Source organism: Sparus aurata, chromosome 18 (genome assembly GCF_900880675.1).
Source record: "Sparus aurata chromosome 18, fSpaAur1.1, whole genome shotgun sequence".
NCBI classification, from domain to species: Eukaryota; Metazoa; Chordata; class Actinopteri; order Spariformes; family Sparidae; genus Sparus; species Sparus aurata.
Genome location: NC_044204.1, coordinates 28,499,751 through 28,515,702, shown reverse-complemented (window position 1 = coordinate 28,515,702; position 15,952 = coordinate 28,499,751). Strand labels below are relative to the sequence as shown.

Sequence of the window (15,952 nt, the reverse complement as noted above, 5' to 3'; positions counted from 1 at the left end):
GTTGCACACTACATCTGTGTGGTCTTGAGATCCATATGATTACTTATTGGATTTTTGTTTTGTTTTTGTTGCATTATTTGTTTAATGCAAAAGGTTTTTTTTTGTGAAATAACCTACAATATTTGTGTTAAATTATGTGCTTTTATTCTGAAACGGTCATTCCTGGATAGTCATTTATTCTATAGCGACAGTTTATCATCAGTTGTACCCTGAATTCCCTAACATTCTAATTAATCAGCGTTCATTTGCCATTCCAATGTCTCTTTGTTGCCTCTTATTTGCTACATTGTAACACTCAACGTTCCAACGTTCCATCACAACAGTGAAGCTGGTCGGCTTGTTTCCAGGACTACAGTCACAGTTACAGTAGAGCCAAAGCAGACGTCATCCATTATGAATGGAAGAGAATGTGGCTGAGGCTTATATCGGCCTTCGATAATGCGTAATAACATTATTGGGCCATTCATCCAGTCGGACCCAAGAGACAGATCTGATCAGTGAGTATAAGATGCAGGCGGAGTTCCAAACTGAAGAATTGGCTGCCTGTAAAAATGTAAAGTCAAAACAAAAGGGGGGCAGTATATCACCAGGGTAACCACTAACTGCTGCTAACTGTGGCTGCCCTTTGCTCAGTTAGCTGTGCAGCTAGCTGTTCAGGCTGGGAGCACAGGGACAAGGGGAGCGTTGAAAGGTAACCAATATCCTTAATATCCGCCAACTAATGTTGAGTAGTGTATATAGACATCAGGTCAAAACTCCCATTTATGTATACTATGCTGATAATTTTAGTATTCATTTTAAGTTTTTCAACTAAAATTCTTACATGTTGCCTCTTTAACACCAATCTGAGATAAAGCAGAAGGGGAGACCAACGTCAAATGCAACATTTTTTACATTTTCCGTCATAACTCACAGACAACTTGAAATAAACTAGTCAGCCTTTGATATAATATGTCCACTTCTTAATAATACAATCTATATATTTTCACAAATAAGGACAAGACTATAATATCAAACTCAATACAAGAAGATGAGTGTTACAAGTGCCTCATGCAGTCATATTAACCCACTCTCTGTCAAATAAAAAGAACACCTCAGAGTAATCACATTACTGCTATAGTATCTAATTGTGTTAAGATGTAGCGAAGCAAAAGTCTGTTTCTATTTTGGAATGACTGGGCAACTATTTTAGTGGTAATTAGATTTTAATTATTAAAATTAGGTCAGCTGATGACTCAAAGCTGAGTCCTCTATCCGTCTCCCTGGGCCTGAATACAGACACAGTCCTAATGGACCTGCTGTTTAGGGTTTCTGTCAATTCAAATTAAGTGGATTTTAATAAGAGATTGTGCACTAGTAGTACAGCACTCTAGATAATGGAAAGCATGATAACCAGTTTCATCACATATTAATGAATTTGATACACGTGTAGACTACAGATTTACCTCAGGGTTTCTTTTTTTATCACCCCTGCCCTCATTACTGTGCGCCGCCACACTTATAAACCCAGGCCTGAAGCTGAAAGGAAGGGTTTGCTTACATTCCTAGCAGTGTGCCGACCAGGGCCCCAGAATCTGTAACGACCTGCCGTAATGCCTCCAGTCTCCTGTGGGCCAAACGTGAGCCGTAAAGTCGGCACACAGCTTTTTAATCCTATTGGCGAGTAACACCGTCTGATATTCTGCTGGCTGAGTACTTTGGAGAGACTTCACAGTGAAAGGAGTGGATAACTAAACCAAAAAAAAAAACAAAAAAAAAAACAGAAGACTCCATAATTGTGAGTATTACTTTACAGTACAGACCAAAGCCCTAACACTCAACACCATGATACCATTCATTTAAAGTGGGCTGAGAAAAATCAGACCACAATGGATGCTTACGCGAAGATTCAAATTACAGCAGTGCGTTTAGCAGCCGGGCAACAACCTATTGTTGATCTCTGGCCTTTCATTTGTGCGCCTAGTTATTTCAAAACGTGTCAGATCAGGGATAGGCCTCTGTGTGAGCGCCAGCCCCTCCTATGTGCTTTGCCTGCTGCGTGTACACAATCTGCTCGCTTTTCCTCCGGCGATTAATCTAAATAAATCCCTCCAAATCCCTCTCCTCACCCTCCCTTTCTGTGTTTCTGCATGTGTCCTTCAAAATCACAACATAAGGGAAAACGACTCGGTCAACATGTCTTTTTGTCGGGATCTCTCTTGTGCTGCACATCAACACTCTCATTTCTAACCTCACATGACACCCTGATTCCATCCCCAGCTCCCCCTTGCTCGGTTAACACCCTACATTGTTATGGCCTCAGTGAAACAATGGAGGTGGGACAGAGGGCGGAAGGATGTGGCTGAATGCCTCAGCATAAACCCGTGGAAAAAAAAAAAAAGGGCTGCAGTCACTTTCCGTCTGTGTTCTTTGAAAAGAAACGAGAACAACCGGGCGTCACTCATGATACTACACTGTACAGCGCATCTGTGTCTGTAGGGAACTCCAAAGGCAACGCAGGGCCAATTGATTGACCCTATTCCTCCTGGTTTACTGAGGTTGGGGATGTAAATGTGTCATATATCTTTAGTTTTGGGGGGATGAGTTCACTCCAGTGAGCAAGAATACCCAGAGGAAGTGGCTTCACACAGGCCTTTCCTCTTCATTTCCTCTCTAAATAATGCCTGTCCCCACAGTTTCACTTCCATGGCATGATAAGGGTGAAAAAAAAATAATAATATGTTTTTGAATCCAAATGGGGGCGCACACGTTCCTCCCTGAGAGAGCACATGGAGCAGATCTTCATCCTCACATCTTGTTGTTTTGTCCTGGTGTAGCTGAGGTGGTCAGAGGCAGTCGAGCTGGATCGATAGGCTGATCGATTCTCTCCTGCCATTTGAGACCGTGCCTCAAGTATGATGCGCGAAGAGCAGCTGGAAACCTCAAAGGAAACCACAAATATTTCTGATTACTATCTAACCGACGTGTCAAAGCGGCAGTCGTCACGAAAAGTGGCACTTCCGGAAGAAACATTCAAAATAAAACAAATGTTGTAGAGTAAAAGATGAGCTAAAGTAAGAGTCTTTATTTTGGTTCCAAAAAACACATGTTGTAATACTTCCAGCTCTATTCCAGTGATGAAGTGTCTAAGTAGATTTACTCAAGTACTCTACTTAAGTAGTCTACAATTTTGAGGTACTTTTTTGTGGCGTTTTGCTTCTACTTCAGTACATTTTCTAGGCAGGTTGTACTTTTTTACTCTGCATCTTTAATTTTCATTGATTTCAACTTAAGTTCCCACATGTTGCACCTTCAATTCGAAGTGTTATTAACTCAAATTCTTACATATTGCACTTTTGATTTTAAGTTTGTCTATTTCTTACATATTGCACCTTTAATTTTAAGTGATTTTAACTCAAATTCTTAGATATTGCACCTTTAATGTTCAGTGTTTTTAAATTCTTCCATATTGGACATTTAATTTTAAGGGTATTTTTAAATTCTCACAAATTGCACCTTCAATCTGATGTGTTTTTAACTCAGACTCTTACATAGTGCACCTTATATTTTAAGGTTTTTAAATTCTTACATATTGCAACTTCAATTCGAAGTGTTTTTAACTCAGATTCCTACATAATGCACCTTCAATTTTAAGGTTTTGAAATTCTTACATATTGCGCCTTTAATTTTAAGCTATTTTTTATTCTTATAACTTGGTCCTTTAATTTTTTGGTGATTTTAACTCAAATTCTTACATAATACATCTTTAATTTAAGGCTTTTAAATTCTTACATATTGTAGCTTTACTTTTACGTTTTTTTGTTATTCTTATATATTGGTCCTTTAATTTTGGGTGATCTTAACTCAAATTCTTAGATATTGCACCTTTCATGTTCAGTGATTTTAAATTCTTACATAATGCACCTTTAATTTTAAGGGGTTTTTTTTAATTCTTACATATTGCAACTTCAATTCGAAGTGTTTTTAACTCAGATTCTTACATAATGCACCTTTAATTTTCAGTGTTTTTAAATTCTTATATATTTCACCTTTAACATTTCGCACACCGCTGCTTTTATTTTGAAGGTCGCGGAGGCTGTCTTATGGTGGTGTGTGCGCGTGTGCGCGCGCGCTTGACACGCATCTTACTGCCGAGCGGAGTCAGAGCCGTGAAAGTGGCGGAGGCGGACATTGTTGTGGTAACAGTCCAGCCCGAGAGGATGAGCGGAGATGATGCACTTATTCTGAGCGGATAGAGGTCGAGATTGGATTGTGATTTATTTTGTTTGTCTGTTGTTTTCTTTTACTCTAAAGAATGAATCGGGCTTCATAAAAAAAAAAGAAAAAGAAAAGGCTGCTGCACCGTGCGGAATCATCACTGCAGCCGAGCGCGGAGCGGAGTTCATTCAGCCGAGGCGAGCCGAGCACAGCCTGATGAGACGATGCCAGCGACGTGAAAACCACAACATCTGCAGGGTGTGCGTCCGAGGCTGCTGGATTAAGCCTCCGTGGATCGAGCGGGGCCTTCGTGCAGAGAGAGTCCAGAAGAGCTCAGCGGGCTGCCTTCAAAACACTGCGAGAGGAGGTAAAATAAGGACAGCTGTGTTCTCGGAGGCCTTCGGAGAACACAGCCTGCTGCTGCTGCTGCTGCTGCTGGGAGGATGACAGATTGACATTATCGGAGGGGTTTTGCGGTGCATCTTCATCTTTTTTTCCCCACACATCAGGGCGATCATCATCATCCACGGAGAACAATCACTGGGTTAAAAGAAAACAGGACTGAAGTCAGAGAGACTTGCAGAGGAAGAAGAAGAAGAAGAAGAAGAAGAAAAAAGCCATCTAAATAAAGACATCACATGTTCTCTGCTATGATTTGGCCTCCGGTGCCGTCGTGATGACATCTGGATCACACTGGATGCAGATACAGACGAGGATGTGATGCCCGAGTGTTGAAGCATCGAAGCATCCAAACACATCTCAGCGCTTTTTTTAAATATAGATTCTCAGGTACCCTCGTAGGTGTAGGTGTCTTTTTAAAAAAAAAAAAAAAAAAAAAAAAAAAAACAGAACAAAATGAGTACCGAAGGTGAGATAATCAACAGGGAGCTGTCAAAGATGTCTGACGAGGATTTGCTGGCGTGCTCCAAAGAGGAGCTGGTGAGCCGGCTGCGTAAAGAGGAGTCGGACAAAATCTCAGCCCTCATCCAGCGAGGACGGCTGATAAAGGAGGTGAACAAGCAGCTGCAGGGACACCTCCTCGAAATCAGGGAACTGAAGACCATCAATCAGCGCCTGCAGGAGGAGAACGTGGAGCTGCGGGACCTGTGCTGCTTCCTGGACGACGACCGGCTCAAAGTGAAGAAGCTGGCGAGGGAATGGCAGCTGTTCGGCCACCACGCAGCCAAGGTGATGCGGGAGGACCTGGGCGGCTACTTGAAAAAGCTGGCGGATCTGGAGCGCATGCAGGACGGGCTGGTGAAGGAGAACCTGGACCTGAAGGAGCTGTGCCTGGTCCTGGAGGAGGAGTGCGTGAGCAGGAGCGACTCCAGCCCGGGAGGGTCCACCGAGCTCAACCTGCCCTGCATGGTGGCGCGGGACCTGGGGGACGGGAGCTCGAGCACAGGCAGCGTGGGGAGCCCGGACCAGCTCCACCTGGTGTGCTCACCTGATGACTGATGACAGGTTGATGTCAGCAGGGGCTCGTCCGGCTCTAAAAAGAGGAAGCTGTAGAGTATTATGGGTTGATGTGATTGACAGAGGCTTTGTCAGACAAATTGGCGCAGAAGCATTATAGATCCTCCTGGATTTGCTGCAGAGATCTGTGTGCCACCAAGTGTTTGACTCGACAAAGAGACACGTTTCAGGACTTTGAAGACATTTTACCAGATGATACTGCGTCTAAAAATTTTACAGTGTTTTTTCTAGCTTTCTGTTTTTGGGAAGAAAAAAAAAACCTCTCCTTTTTTCAGTGGTCTGTTGATGATAAAAAATAGAAAAAAACGAAATGGGACCAAAAAAGTGGGTCACATATATAAATTTATCTCATGCACTGGACTTAGCCTACACTGGTAGAAGCCTTGTTTTCTATTGCACTGGACAGCGTTACCATGGATCTCTTAAATCACACGATCTAAAGATTCATTACAATCCAGTTTTGAGCCATATTTAGTCCACCGAATCTCCAATAGCACTGAAAATAGATGAGTTGTGATAAAAAAAAGAAGACGAAAAAGAGAAAACATTGAAACTATTTGATATTTGCTTTTTTTGCTAGATGCCCAATAATGTGTAATATTTTATGCACTCTCTTCCTCAGGACAGGATTGGAGTGCCATACGTGCATGATGATTGTCACAGCATTTGTACAGGCCTGTTGAACCAGTCTGATGTGGAGGCCCCTTCAGGTTTACTGTGGGTGGGGCAGTGGATCAGACGCTGGTATAGATGTCCTTGGACCTCACTCAGAGCTGTCACCCCCCTTTTTTTAAAACAAACAAACAAACAAACAAAAAAAAAACAATCCGACTGGGAAAAAACTCTTTGTAACAAACTGGAAAAGGTCTAACAAACGTTTGAATGATTTCTATTCTATTCAAGCTGTTTTAAAAATTCACTTGTGTTACATTTTTTTCTTATGAAGTTGTTGTTGTTGTTCAATTAGCATATCACAGATTGTTTGAGCCGGCAATGCTCGGCTTCCTCTTCTGTAACTCATGCTTTGTATTTACCCTGTAACATTAGGGATAATCTTGACTTTTGACCCCTTCCTTATCTTGATTTATCTGTATTAACTACTAACCGATTTCAGTTTAAATCATAGATAATGCACATGGATTAGAAAAGATTTATTTTGTCGTTTAGCTGTTTATTGGTGGGCTATGCTCGTAGTGCATTGAAGAGCTTTAAATACAGTGGGTATGACACTTTGTGTGCTGTTCTGACCTTTTCTTCTTGTCGCGTGTTCGACTTTGCAGGAACAAGCATTTACATTTACATGACACACAGTGAAGGATTGATTTCCGCACTTGTTGTTCTGACCTTCGTGTCCGAACTGGCCGGCGCTTGATTGATGTTCCCTTCATGTCATACAGACTGACTTTATGGATGTTCATCAGTTTTATTTTTGGATCCCTATTTGCACAGTCTGGAGAGCTGAAGAGGGCAGTAATGCTTTTACCCACTTAGTGATGTGCAGGCGTCCTCTGACAGCAGCACACAAACACACACACACACACACATATTTTTTTTTTTGCTCTCCAGCGCTCAATCTGACTCTCGTTCCATCTCTGTTTCTCTCTCTAACCCCATTTTAGCAGAGCAATCCAATGCCCTCTGAGCCATGTATGTATTAGCAAGAGATTCGCTTCAGTTTGGGGAAATTGAGTAACAGAGAACACAGTGTTCATAGTCGAGGGACACTGAGCGGTCATCAGGGTTTGTCAGTACATGCTGCAGTACATCAAATCCTCTTGAAGGTTCAAGTTCACGGAAATTCAAAACATTCATCAGTCGTCTACTCGCTGGAAAGTCAGGTGAAAGTTTCGTAGTCCACAAAAACATTTCTGGAGCTTCACGGCAAAACAGAGCTGCAGGATTCTCCTAAACAAGTGAAGAAGATTGTCTTGTATTAAAAAAATATAAAATGACTTCATACAGCTTTCCGGCTTAACCCAAGTCTCCAGAAGCCCTGAGATCCCAAATTATGTTGCTAAGACGTTATTTACAGACTGGACATGTTAGCTTAAAGGCTAAAAATGACATCTTTTCAAATCAATTTGGGATCTCCAGGCTTCAGGAGACTTGGATGACGTCGTAGAAGCTTTATACATTTTAAAACGAGTCCCCGTCTACCTCTGTTGTTTAGGAGAATACTACAACGCTTGTTTACTGTGAAGCTCCAGAAATGTTTTGTCACCTGACTCTCCATCAGCATGGTGATGAGTCGATCATGACTCGATTCTCATTTTAAGGTAAACAGAGCTGCGCCTGATGATAATTTTCATTGCTGAGTAATCTGCTGATCATTGTCTCGATTCATTGATTAGTCGTCTGGGTAAAAAAGATGGTGAAAAACATCAATGAGTGTTTCCCAAAGCTGAGGATGACTCACTGAAATGTGTTGATCTGTCCACAACCAAAAGATATTCAGTTTTTAGTGCCAGACAGGAGTGAAGAAATGAGAAAACATTCACATTTAAGAAGCTGAATTTAACAGAATTCTGACCGATTATTCATCTGGAATGGCAATTGGTAGAGAGCATACCTCAGCCAAGGCCCAACCGTCCACTTCTATACTCGCTCAGAGATACCAGCCACCTGAATACCTGATATTTTTCATCAGTATCCATGTGGCAACACCCGATCTCACAATGGTAACAAATTATAGCAGTTTCACTTAGCAATCACCTGTTTAATCGGCCATATGTGAGCGGATAGTAGCGTGAAACCGAAACCTTCCCTCTCTCTCTATCCTTTATATCATCCTATTTCTCTGTGAAAGACTTGGGTCAGATTTTACACGACGGTTTAAAAGATGTGACTTCATGCACATTCTCAAACGCCCTGTTCCCCAGAGCTTCTTTCTGCTCGGCTGACAGACAGCAACAGTGGCTATCGTTAGTTTAGACATGGAGTCCGCTAACATAAACTAACAACCGGCTTCCAGCACAACACAGAGCCTCTTCAAAGAAAACTCCCTCAATCCGCCCCTTCGTCCAGATCCACACCAAAAGTTGCGGGGGTCTGTTCTGGGATGAGACTCAGCCTCCATCCAAGTTTAGTGGAAATCTGTTAGGTAGTTTTTGAGTTATCCTGCTGACAAACCAACAATCAAACAGACACGCGGGTGAAAACATCAACTTCCTGTGGGCGGAAATGAACAAAACAGTTGGTGATTAATTGAAAACTAATCAATTAATCATAGCAGCCCTATCTGAAATAAATGAATTACGCCCAATATGACTTCCCATTTTACAGTCCAACACTCCAATACACAAAGATTTTCATTTAACGATATGATATACAAAAGAAACAGCTGGAGATGCTGCACGCAGAAAACATTCAGTTCTCATTTTGCTTCATCAAATGCAAAATACACTGCACATTTAAAAAGTTTATATGACTTTAAAAAGGTCAGGAAATTGGATTACCCCAGAAGGTCCAAGTAGTAAAACTGTTGCAACTTAAAATTATTAGTTAACTTTACTTAGTCATTTTGAGGTAATCGATTTCCTCGATTTTTTAAAGTAAAACTCAACCTGTAATCTATCAGTTCCTACTTTGAGTCACTGTGGTGTCTAAATGTTCACTTTACACAATTTAAAAAATGTTAACACACTTTACATGATTAACACCAAGTAGAATCTGTAGTTTAAAAGATGTATTTCAGTCTTCACGTTGTTTGTTTCTCACCAAAGAAATATCAAACCACCACACTTTTCACACAGTTCTGGTCTGTTATTCTTTATTGTCTGTGAAGTAGCTTTGACAAAAGTTAACAGTAAGGCACTGCCCACCAAAGCAATTCATTCGTCGGAGAAAAACATTACCAAAAATAAATTACACTCTGAAAATAAATACATGATTATATAATCTGTATTAACTCCTACGGCCCAGCCTTAGTGGTCAATAATTTGCATAGACAATATTATGATTCTTTAAAGATTCTTACAAAAATAAGGACCATTTATTTATAAGTACTTTTCCTTTAAAGAGGACGTTTATAAAGTGTTACACAACATGACGTAACAAGGTAACAAGTCATAAAATGCAACATTAGGAATTATGACGAAAAATATATTATTATTGTTCTCAGTTATTTCTAAAGCTCTTATAATTCTTTATATAATATCTTCTGCATGCAAATACTCGCTCTACCTCGTAGCTTTTCCAATGAGAAATATAAAGGCTTTTTATTCATACCACAACTATAAAGAGTGTAACATTCATATCCTGATAATGCCACTAACTCGCATCTCTAAGCACAGAATCAACTTTCCCAACAGATGAAATGAGGCAGATGCACAAAGCTCATTTTGGAATGGTTGTTATCACAATTTTCATTTCCTCCAGAGATCCTTTTTTTTTGTCACACACACAAGGACAAACTGAACATTAGTGTTTTGCCCGGAGGACAAGAGGCGCCAATCACAGAGTGAGGATGGTCGGGGAGTGCAGGGAGTGATCCGATTGGTCACCGCTGCTGCTGCTGCGGCGGTGAGCGACTCCACACGGCTGCGGGGCGTGAGACTGCTGCTGGCTTCCTTGGTGTGTTGCAGCATGGGATGTGCTGGAGGCGCTGGTGTCCACCGGAGCTGAGGGGTAGGTGAACATCATGCCAGCTCTGAAGGGCGTGGGAGAAGGAGTAGACGTGAGCACCGGGGTGTGGAGCGACTCTGAATCGAAGGCTACAGCAGAGACGGATGGTGTCACAGACTTGTTTGGGATGGTTATCTTCGGTTTGGGCTTCTCCATCTTTGTTGGTAGTTTGGTTGAGGGTCCAGGTCTCGCCAAGTCCACTGGCTCCATCTTGATGCCTCCCAGAGAGGAGACTGATGGATGCGGGTCTGAATCAGAATCAGAGTCCTCTATTTTACAGATGGGGCGGTGGGCCTCCAGGACCAGCTCCAGCTTGTCTCTCTCCTTTTGTAATTCAGCTATTTCCTTCTGCAGACGGGACTTCTCATCCTCCAGCTGGTCAGTCTCCTACACCGGGGAAGGGGTGGGAAGCAGAGAAAAGACGGACATATTGTTAAATTCAGTCCTGAAATGAGAGCTTGTATTTCAAGCCTGAGCGCTGTGACATTTGTGTGATGTTCACTCACATTTTGCAGTGTGTCTGTCAGCTCCCGGCGGCGATTGCGACATTTTGCTGCTGCCAGTTTGTTCCTCTCCCTCCTTACTCTGCGTCTCTCTATCTCTTCTTGGGATAACTTTGGTGGGAGAGAGAGAGAGAGAAACAGAAAATATGTGAGTTACATTGGATTGTGAAACCTTCTTGCTTTGGGCAAAAACTAATTTGATATTATCAAACGCAGACACGCTGAGAGTCCCTACAGACACACACAGGTGAAACACTACCACCATGTGTGCGCAGTGAGTCATCACACTCATGGCAGCTGAATGACTCTGAAACGTCTGAGCTTTTTATGCCATTGTTCGCTCTGACTTCACCCAGCACTCCTACTGAATAATTGCCGCTGATCCAATAATTTCCCGCCCTTTCAGAGCGATGATGAGTCACACTCAGACCCCAGCGGTGACTCAGGTGTGAGTCACAGAAAATGACTTGCCCCTGTGAGTCACATGACACTCCACTTCCTGTAACATGAAATTACAACTCCAAGAACCAAACTGTGACGGCTGATGTGTGCCAACATGTGCCTGATGAAACCAAAGAATTACACAGTAGTCGTGACGGACGTGTGGACGGGTTCCTCAAGGCTGAGGTTGTGTTGAGTTGGGTCACTTTAACATCTGTGCTATCTTGTTCTGACACGTTTGAGTCGCTCTGCTAACACAAAGCAGACCGTTGCAAACAGCGTGTCACAGGTGAGTCCACACTGACTCAAAGCAAACACCACAGAAGAACATAAACAGTTCACGGTCGTCTCTGGAGGGTCAATTTTCCCATTTTTTTTTTCTTTTAAAGTAACCTCAGAATTGAAGAGGTATTGAAATTATGCATTACACAACATCTCTTACGTTATCTTATTTCTAAATGGTGATGTGTAAGTCTGAAGGAAATGACTGTGGGCAGTGTGTCATGGAGAGTTACAGGATATTACACATTAGTTACACTGAAATGATGAGCGGCTGTCCACACCTCACTACCTGCAAGCCCTCGAAGGAAAATGTCAAATGTCAACAAAGAAAATCCCCATAAAGCGTCATCTCTTTAAGGTCTACTTCCTTACATGTTCGTCGTTGCGGCGCCTTGACGGACCAGGACTGTTTGCAGCCGCCCTGATGACCCCTGGTCTGAAGAGATGGGAGCTGGAGGGCTGTGGGCCCAGCAGCCGAGCCCCTGAGAGGGTTGGGTACGGGGGCACCGGAGACCGTGAAGGGCCCGGTGGATGCAAGAGGGAGGGCTGGACCAGCCACTGGAGGTCCTGATTGGTCGTGATGGCATTGAGGCTTGGTACGAACTGACTGCTGCCTGCCATTGTAAATTTCTGGGGGGAACAAAAATGAATGAAGTTTAGAGGACAAGTTACAGAAGACTTAAAATTAAAATAAGAGACACATGTTTTCTGTGGCCTTGATGCAAAATAATGTGTTAAAACATCTTTACTTTAAGTCATTATGACACATATACAGTATAATAACTTATACATCTAACTAGAAATTAAGTTTAACAGGTTGACTTTGCACTGCCCTCGACTTTAAAGCAGCTTTTACTTGTTTGTTTTATTATGACGTAGTATTTATTTTATTAGCTTTTATCTAGATGTCTTTGTTCTACATTCTGTGCTCCCAGTCACATGTCTTTTACCTAATTAACAAAGAGAAGCCTAGCAAAGTTTCGCTGTACCTGGGTATAACGACATGACACTTTATTATAGTTATATATTTACACTTTTTTTCCCCCCCTGCTTGATTTACATCTTGTTTCACACATCTGACCTACATCTGTCAGTGACAACCTGTAGCCCAGTTTGAATGAGGGTCCACCTACCTGCTCCTGTTGTGTAGTGGAGGTGCTGGAGCCTCCCAGAGACCCAGAGCCGCTGCCTGTGTACGGCGGGTTGCCTCGTCCTTGACTCCCAAAGTTTCGATACATCCTTCTTCTGCCTTAAAAGAAACTTAAATCGGTCCCAGCTGCGCCTGCGAAGTCCTCAGGTCTCTCTCAAACCACTTTCAGATTGAGTCTCGTGTGTGAATTCAAACTTGGGGTAAGCCCACCTTATTGCGGTAAACGGTAGAGTCCAACCCGGTGTGTTTTCGAGGGGTGAACGAGGAAGCGAATGTCGCCTTGCTTTTTTTTCAAACCGCCCTAAAACTTCCTAAAACGACTTCCAGCACTTCCTCCCGTCCTTAGTCACACATCCAGGAGAGCGAGTCTGGGAATGATTGTGAGGTTGTAAACTCTTAAAGCGGCACTATAGGTTCACCACGCCCCTCCGCAGTTACGGGAAATACTGTTGTCTGGAATCTCTCACGAAGCCAACCACGTGTGGTGACGTCATTGACCATATATGGTGAGAGTTTCCTCCCGAGAGCAACAAAGCCGGGATCCCTCGGAGCAAAAAGCCGCTTCTCCTCAGATCGAGAGGGTTCTGGTGAAACACTTGTTCAGTTTTCCTCCCTCAGTGGAAGAACTGTCACCAGTGATGTATGATGCCACTTGTTTTTATCAATTCAGCCCTTGATGGCGTTAAAAAGTAAAACATAGTGTTGTTATTTAGGTTAAACTTTACTGTTATTTGAATATTTGCGGTACTTTTTACACATAAGGATACAAAAAAAAAGCTAGTTTAAAAATCTGAATGGAAAAAGTTTATCACACATTACAAAATAAAGGCAGATATTTATTTATTTGTTTACTTAATTATTTTTGTGGCAAATATACTCATAGTTTGGAAACACTTTACAAAACACCATCACCAATAAATGACAGAATAACTGTTAATATATATCTTAAAATAACTAGTTTATTTCACTGTAAACAAACAATGAATTGTTTTAAAAACTGTCTATAAAGCAACCGTAAATAGTTATAAATAGTTGCTTCATCTATGGTTTGAAAAACATTTAATTGTTTGTTAAAGGTGCATTATGTAGAAATGTTAATCAGACCTTGTGCTTTTTTTTTTATGCCTAAATAAACTAACTCATTGTTTCCATGAATGAATAAACTGAATAAACAAACTGGCCTTAAAGGAAAACACAGTTTAATACTGTTTTACTTTGTTTACATGTGGCAGACCCTGCCACCTTTTCTAGCCTGAAACAGTGATCTGGGGACCTTATTTACTTACTTATAAAAATATTATTGCTGAGTTTGTATTATCACCTCATTAATATTGAAAATATTAAAATGTTGAGTTTGAATTTCTACACAAATAAAAACTACATAGTGCTCCTTTAACTATTATTGTGAACCAGAGGCTTGGGGAGTGACAGTAAACAGGATTACATCATTAGGAAACAAAAAGAGTTAACTGTAATCTACTCACGTTATGGGGAAAAAATATGTATTACAAAGATGATTACAGATACATATTGTAAAAAGGGGATTACGGTTTTAAAGAATGATAAACTTCTCTGTAACTATGACAACACTTGAAGAGTCACGAGTGACACTATGTTCAAACTTCATTCATTCTTTCAGATAATATAAATGAAATTAAAGTCATCTGATTGATATTCATTTTCTTTTGTCTTCATTTGCATATGTTTGGTATTGAGGTAATCCAAAAGTATTTTTTTTTTAAAGTTAAGTAAACCTAGTTTTTCCATTTAACTTCCAACGCCAGTGGAGAATGAATGCTTGTATTTAGTAATTAATGTCATTTTAACCACATGCTAAAAGTACAATAATGTTTGAAATGTTGTGTTTAAGCAAAATTACAGATTTTAAATTCAAACTGCAAAATATCAAAGTAAAATTAAATAAACTTTTGTCATTAACTTGATTAAATTAATACATTTTATTAATTTTAGTTAAGTCAACTTTCTATACAGAACTAATGAAAACCTTGAAATGATTAAAGCATTTATATTCAGGGATGGATGTCAACAACCCTCCTTTTATATAATACTAGCTGCTTTATACTGCTCATGTAAATGTAAATGATGGACTATAAAATATACCCCAGGCCTACAAATACTTTTGAAACAGTAATGAGCACTTAGTCCTTCATCATAATGCTGTCAGGTCTCAAAACAACAGGAAGGAAAACATGCTTCTCATCTCTCCGCTGTGGGTTAACGTCAGGGTTGCGTGTAAACTACAGGACAGGTTATTATGACACAGATGATAAAGTCAAGTCGACGCTGGATGCATGTGCCTATTTGTGCTGAGGTCTTTTGGCAGCCACTCTCACTCTCCAGACCACATCAATGTGCACGCATGCCTGTGGAGATGAGTCAGTCGAACTGCCACAAAGCTGCTCGATTATTTCACCATCCGCTCCAACGACTGTTTTTTTTTTTTTTTTTTTTTACTCGCAAGCAGAATATAGTAACTAGTAGAGATTCAAAAAACGCCTGCTGTAGATACGGTAAGCTTCAGTCTGACACAACAGCTGCTGACCTTGCACTCCCCAAGGACAGAGTTCCCGGCAAGGCCTGACTTCTCCTCGCTGCTGACTGTCGAACCAGCATCTCACATTACTGCTAATTCTTCTCTGAGGGATAAGGATTGTCAATTTCTCTGAAAGAGTCAATACAGTTAATTGCAAGGATGGTTTCTAGTCTGCTGAAAAAAAAGATCTGCTTATGGGAGAAAAAAAAGGGGCGGGGTGAGATTGGGCAGATTAATGATTACTTTTCTAGAAATTGTGACATTGTGAATTGTGGGGCTTCAGTCTTGTCATAACTTATGAATGAGAACGAAAACAGCCGGGAGCGTGACATTTAATAGGGCTTGTACCTGTTGCACATACGACTGATGAGTCTCATATGTCAGATTTCAACAGGATTACACTCTGTAATAATAAGCGAAACACCGCAGGATGTTTTCTTTTTCAATGTAGTTGATTGTATCAGGTGAAGAGAATATAGGGTAAAGGTGAGCGTCAGATGAGTCGAGCTTCAGGAATGCAGTGATGACACACTTTCTGTGTCTATAACTGTGACATGTCACAACATGTTGATTCTCCCCCCCCCCCTTGATTATTACACCTCCATCGAGCTGTCTCTTTAATATTCTATCCGACCAGGAAACGCTGCTCAGGAGACAATGGCCTGATGTGTTTGTGTATACTTGCATGTGCCAGTGTGAGTAAGTTGCTGGTTTCTGTTTTACTCC

At 41.3% G+C, this 15,952-nt stretch overlaps 2 protein-coding genes across 2 annotated transcripts; one reads left to right on the top strand and one right to left on the bottom strand.

Moving 5' to 3' along the window:
• The first annotated feature begins 4,107 nt into the window (after positions 1-4,107).
• Positions 4,108-6,907, top strand: ccdc85b (coiled-coil domain containing 85B). The gene has a single exon (XM_030396378.1). It carries the CDS (start codon positions 5,053-5,055, stop codon positions 5,653-5,655), a length of 603 nt encoding a protein of 200 aa, XP_030252238.1. The 5' UTR covers positions 4,108-5,052; the 3' UTR covers positions 5,656-6,907.
• A 2,507-nt stretch (positions 6,908-9,414) lies between these two features.
• On the bottom strand, positions 9,415-13,046 carry fosl1a (FOS like 1, AP-1 transcription factor subunit a). Its single transcript, XM_030396377.1, has 4 exons — positions 12,656-13,046; positions 11,895-12,152; positions 10,803-10,910; positions 9,415-10,683 (listed from the first exon to the last, which is right to left on the bottom strand). The coding sequence occupies exons 1-4, from the start codon at positions 12,758-12,760 to the stop codon at positions 10,126-10,128; spliced, it is 1,029 nt and encodes a 342-aa protein (XP_030252237.1). The 5' UTR covers positions 12,761-13,046; the 3' UTR covers positions 9,415-10,125.
• Positions 13,047-15,952: the final 2,906 nt, after the last annotated feature.

Excerpts from the sequence above, each read along its gene's own strand:
- ccdc85b (XM_030396378.1), top strand. The coding sequence starts at position 5,053 with ATGAGTACCGAAGGTGAGATAATCAACAGGGAGCTGTCAAAGATGTCT.
- fosl1a (XM_030396377.1), bottom strand. The coding sequence starts at position 12,760 with ATGTATCGAAACTTTGGGAGTCAAGGACGAGGCAACCCGCCGTACACA. Across the intron at positions 12,153-12,655 it reads CCACTACACAACAGGAGCAG|AAATTTACAATGGCAGGCAG; the intron begins GTAGGTGGACCC and ends TGTTCCCCCCAG. Across the intron at positions 10,684-10,802 it reads TGACAGACACACTGCAAAAT|GAGACTGACCAGCTGGAGGA; the intron begins GTGAGTGAACAT and ends TCCCCGGTGTAG.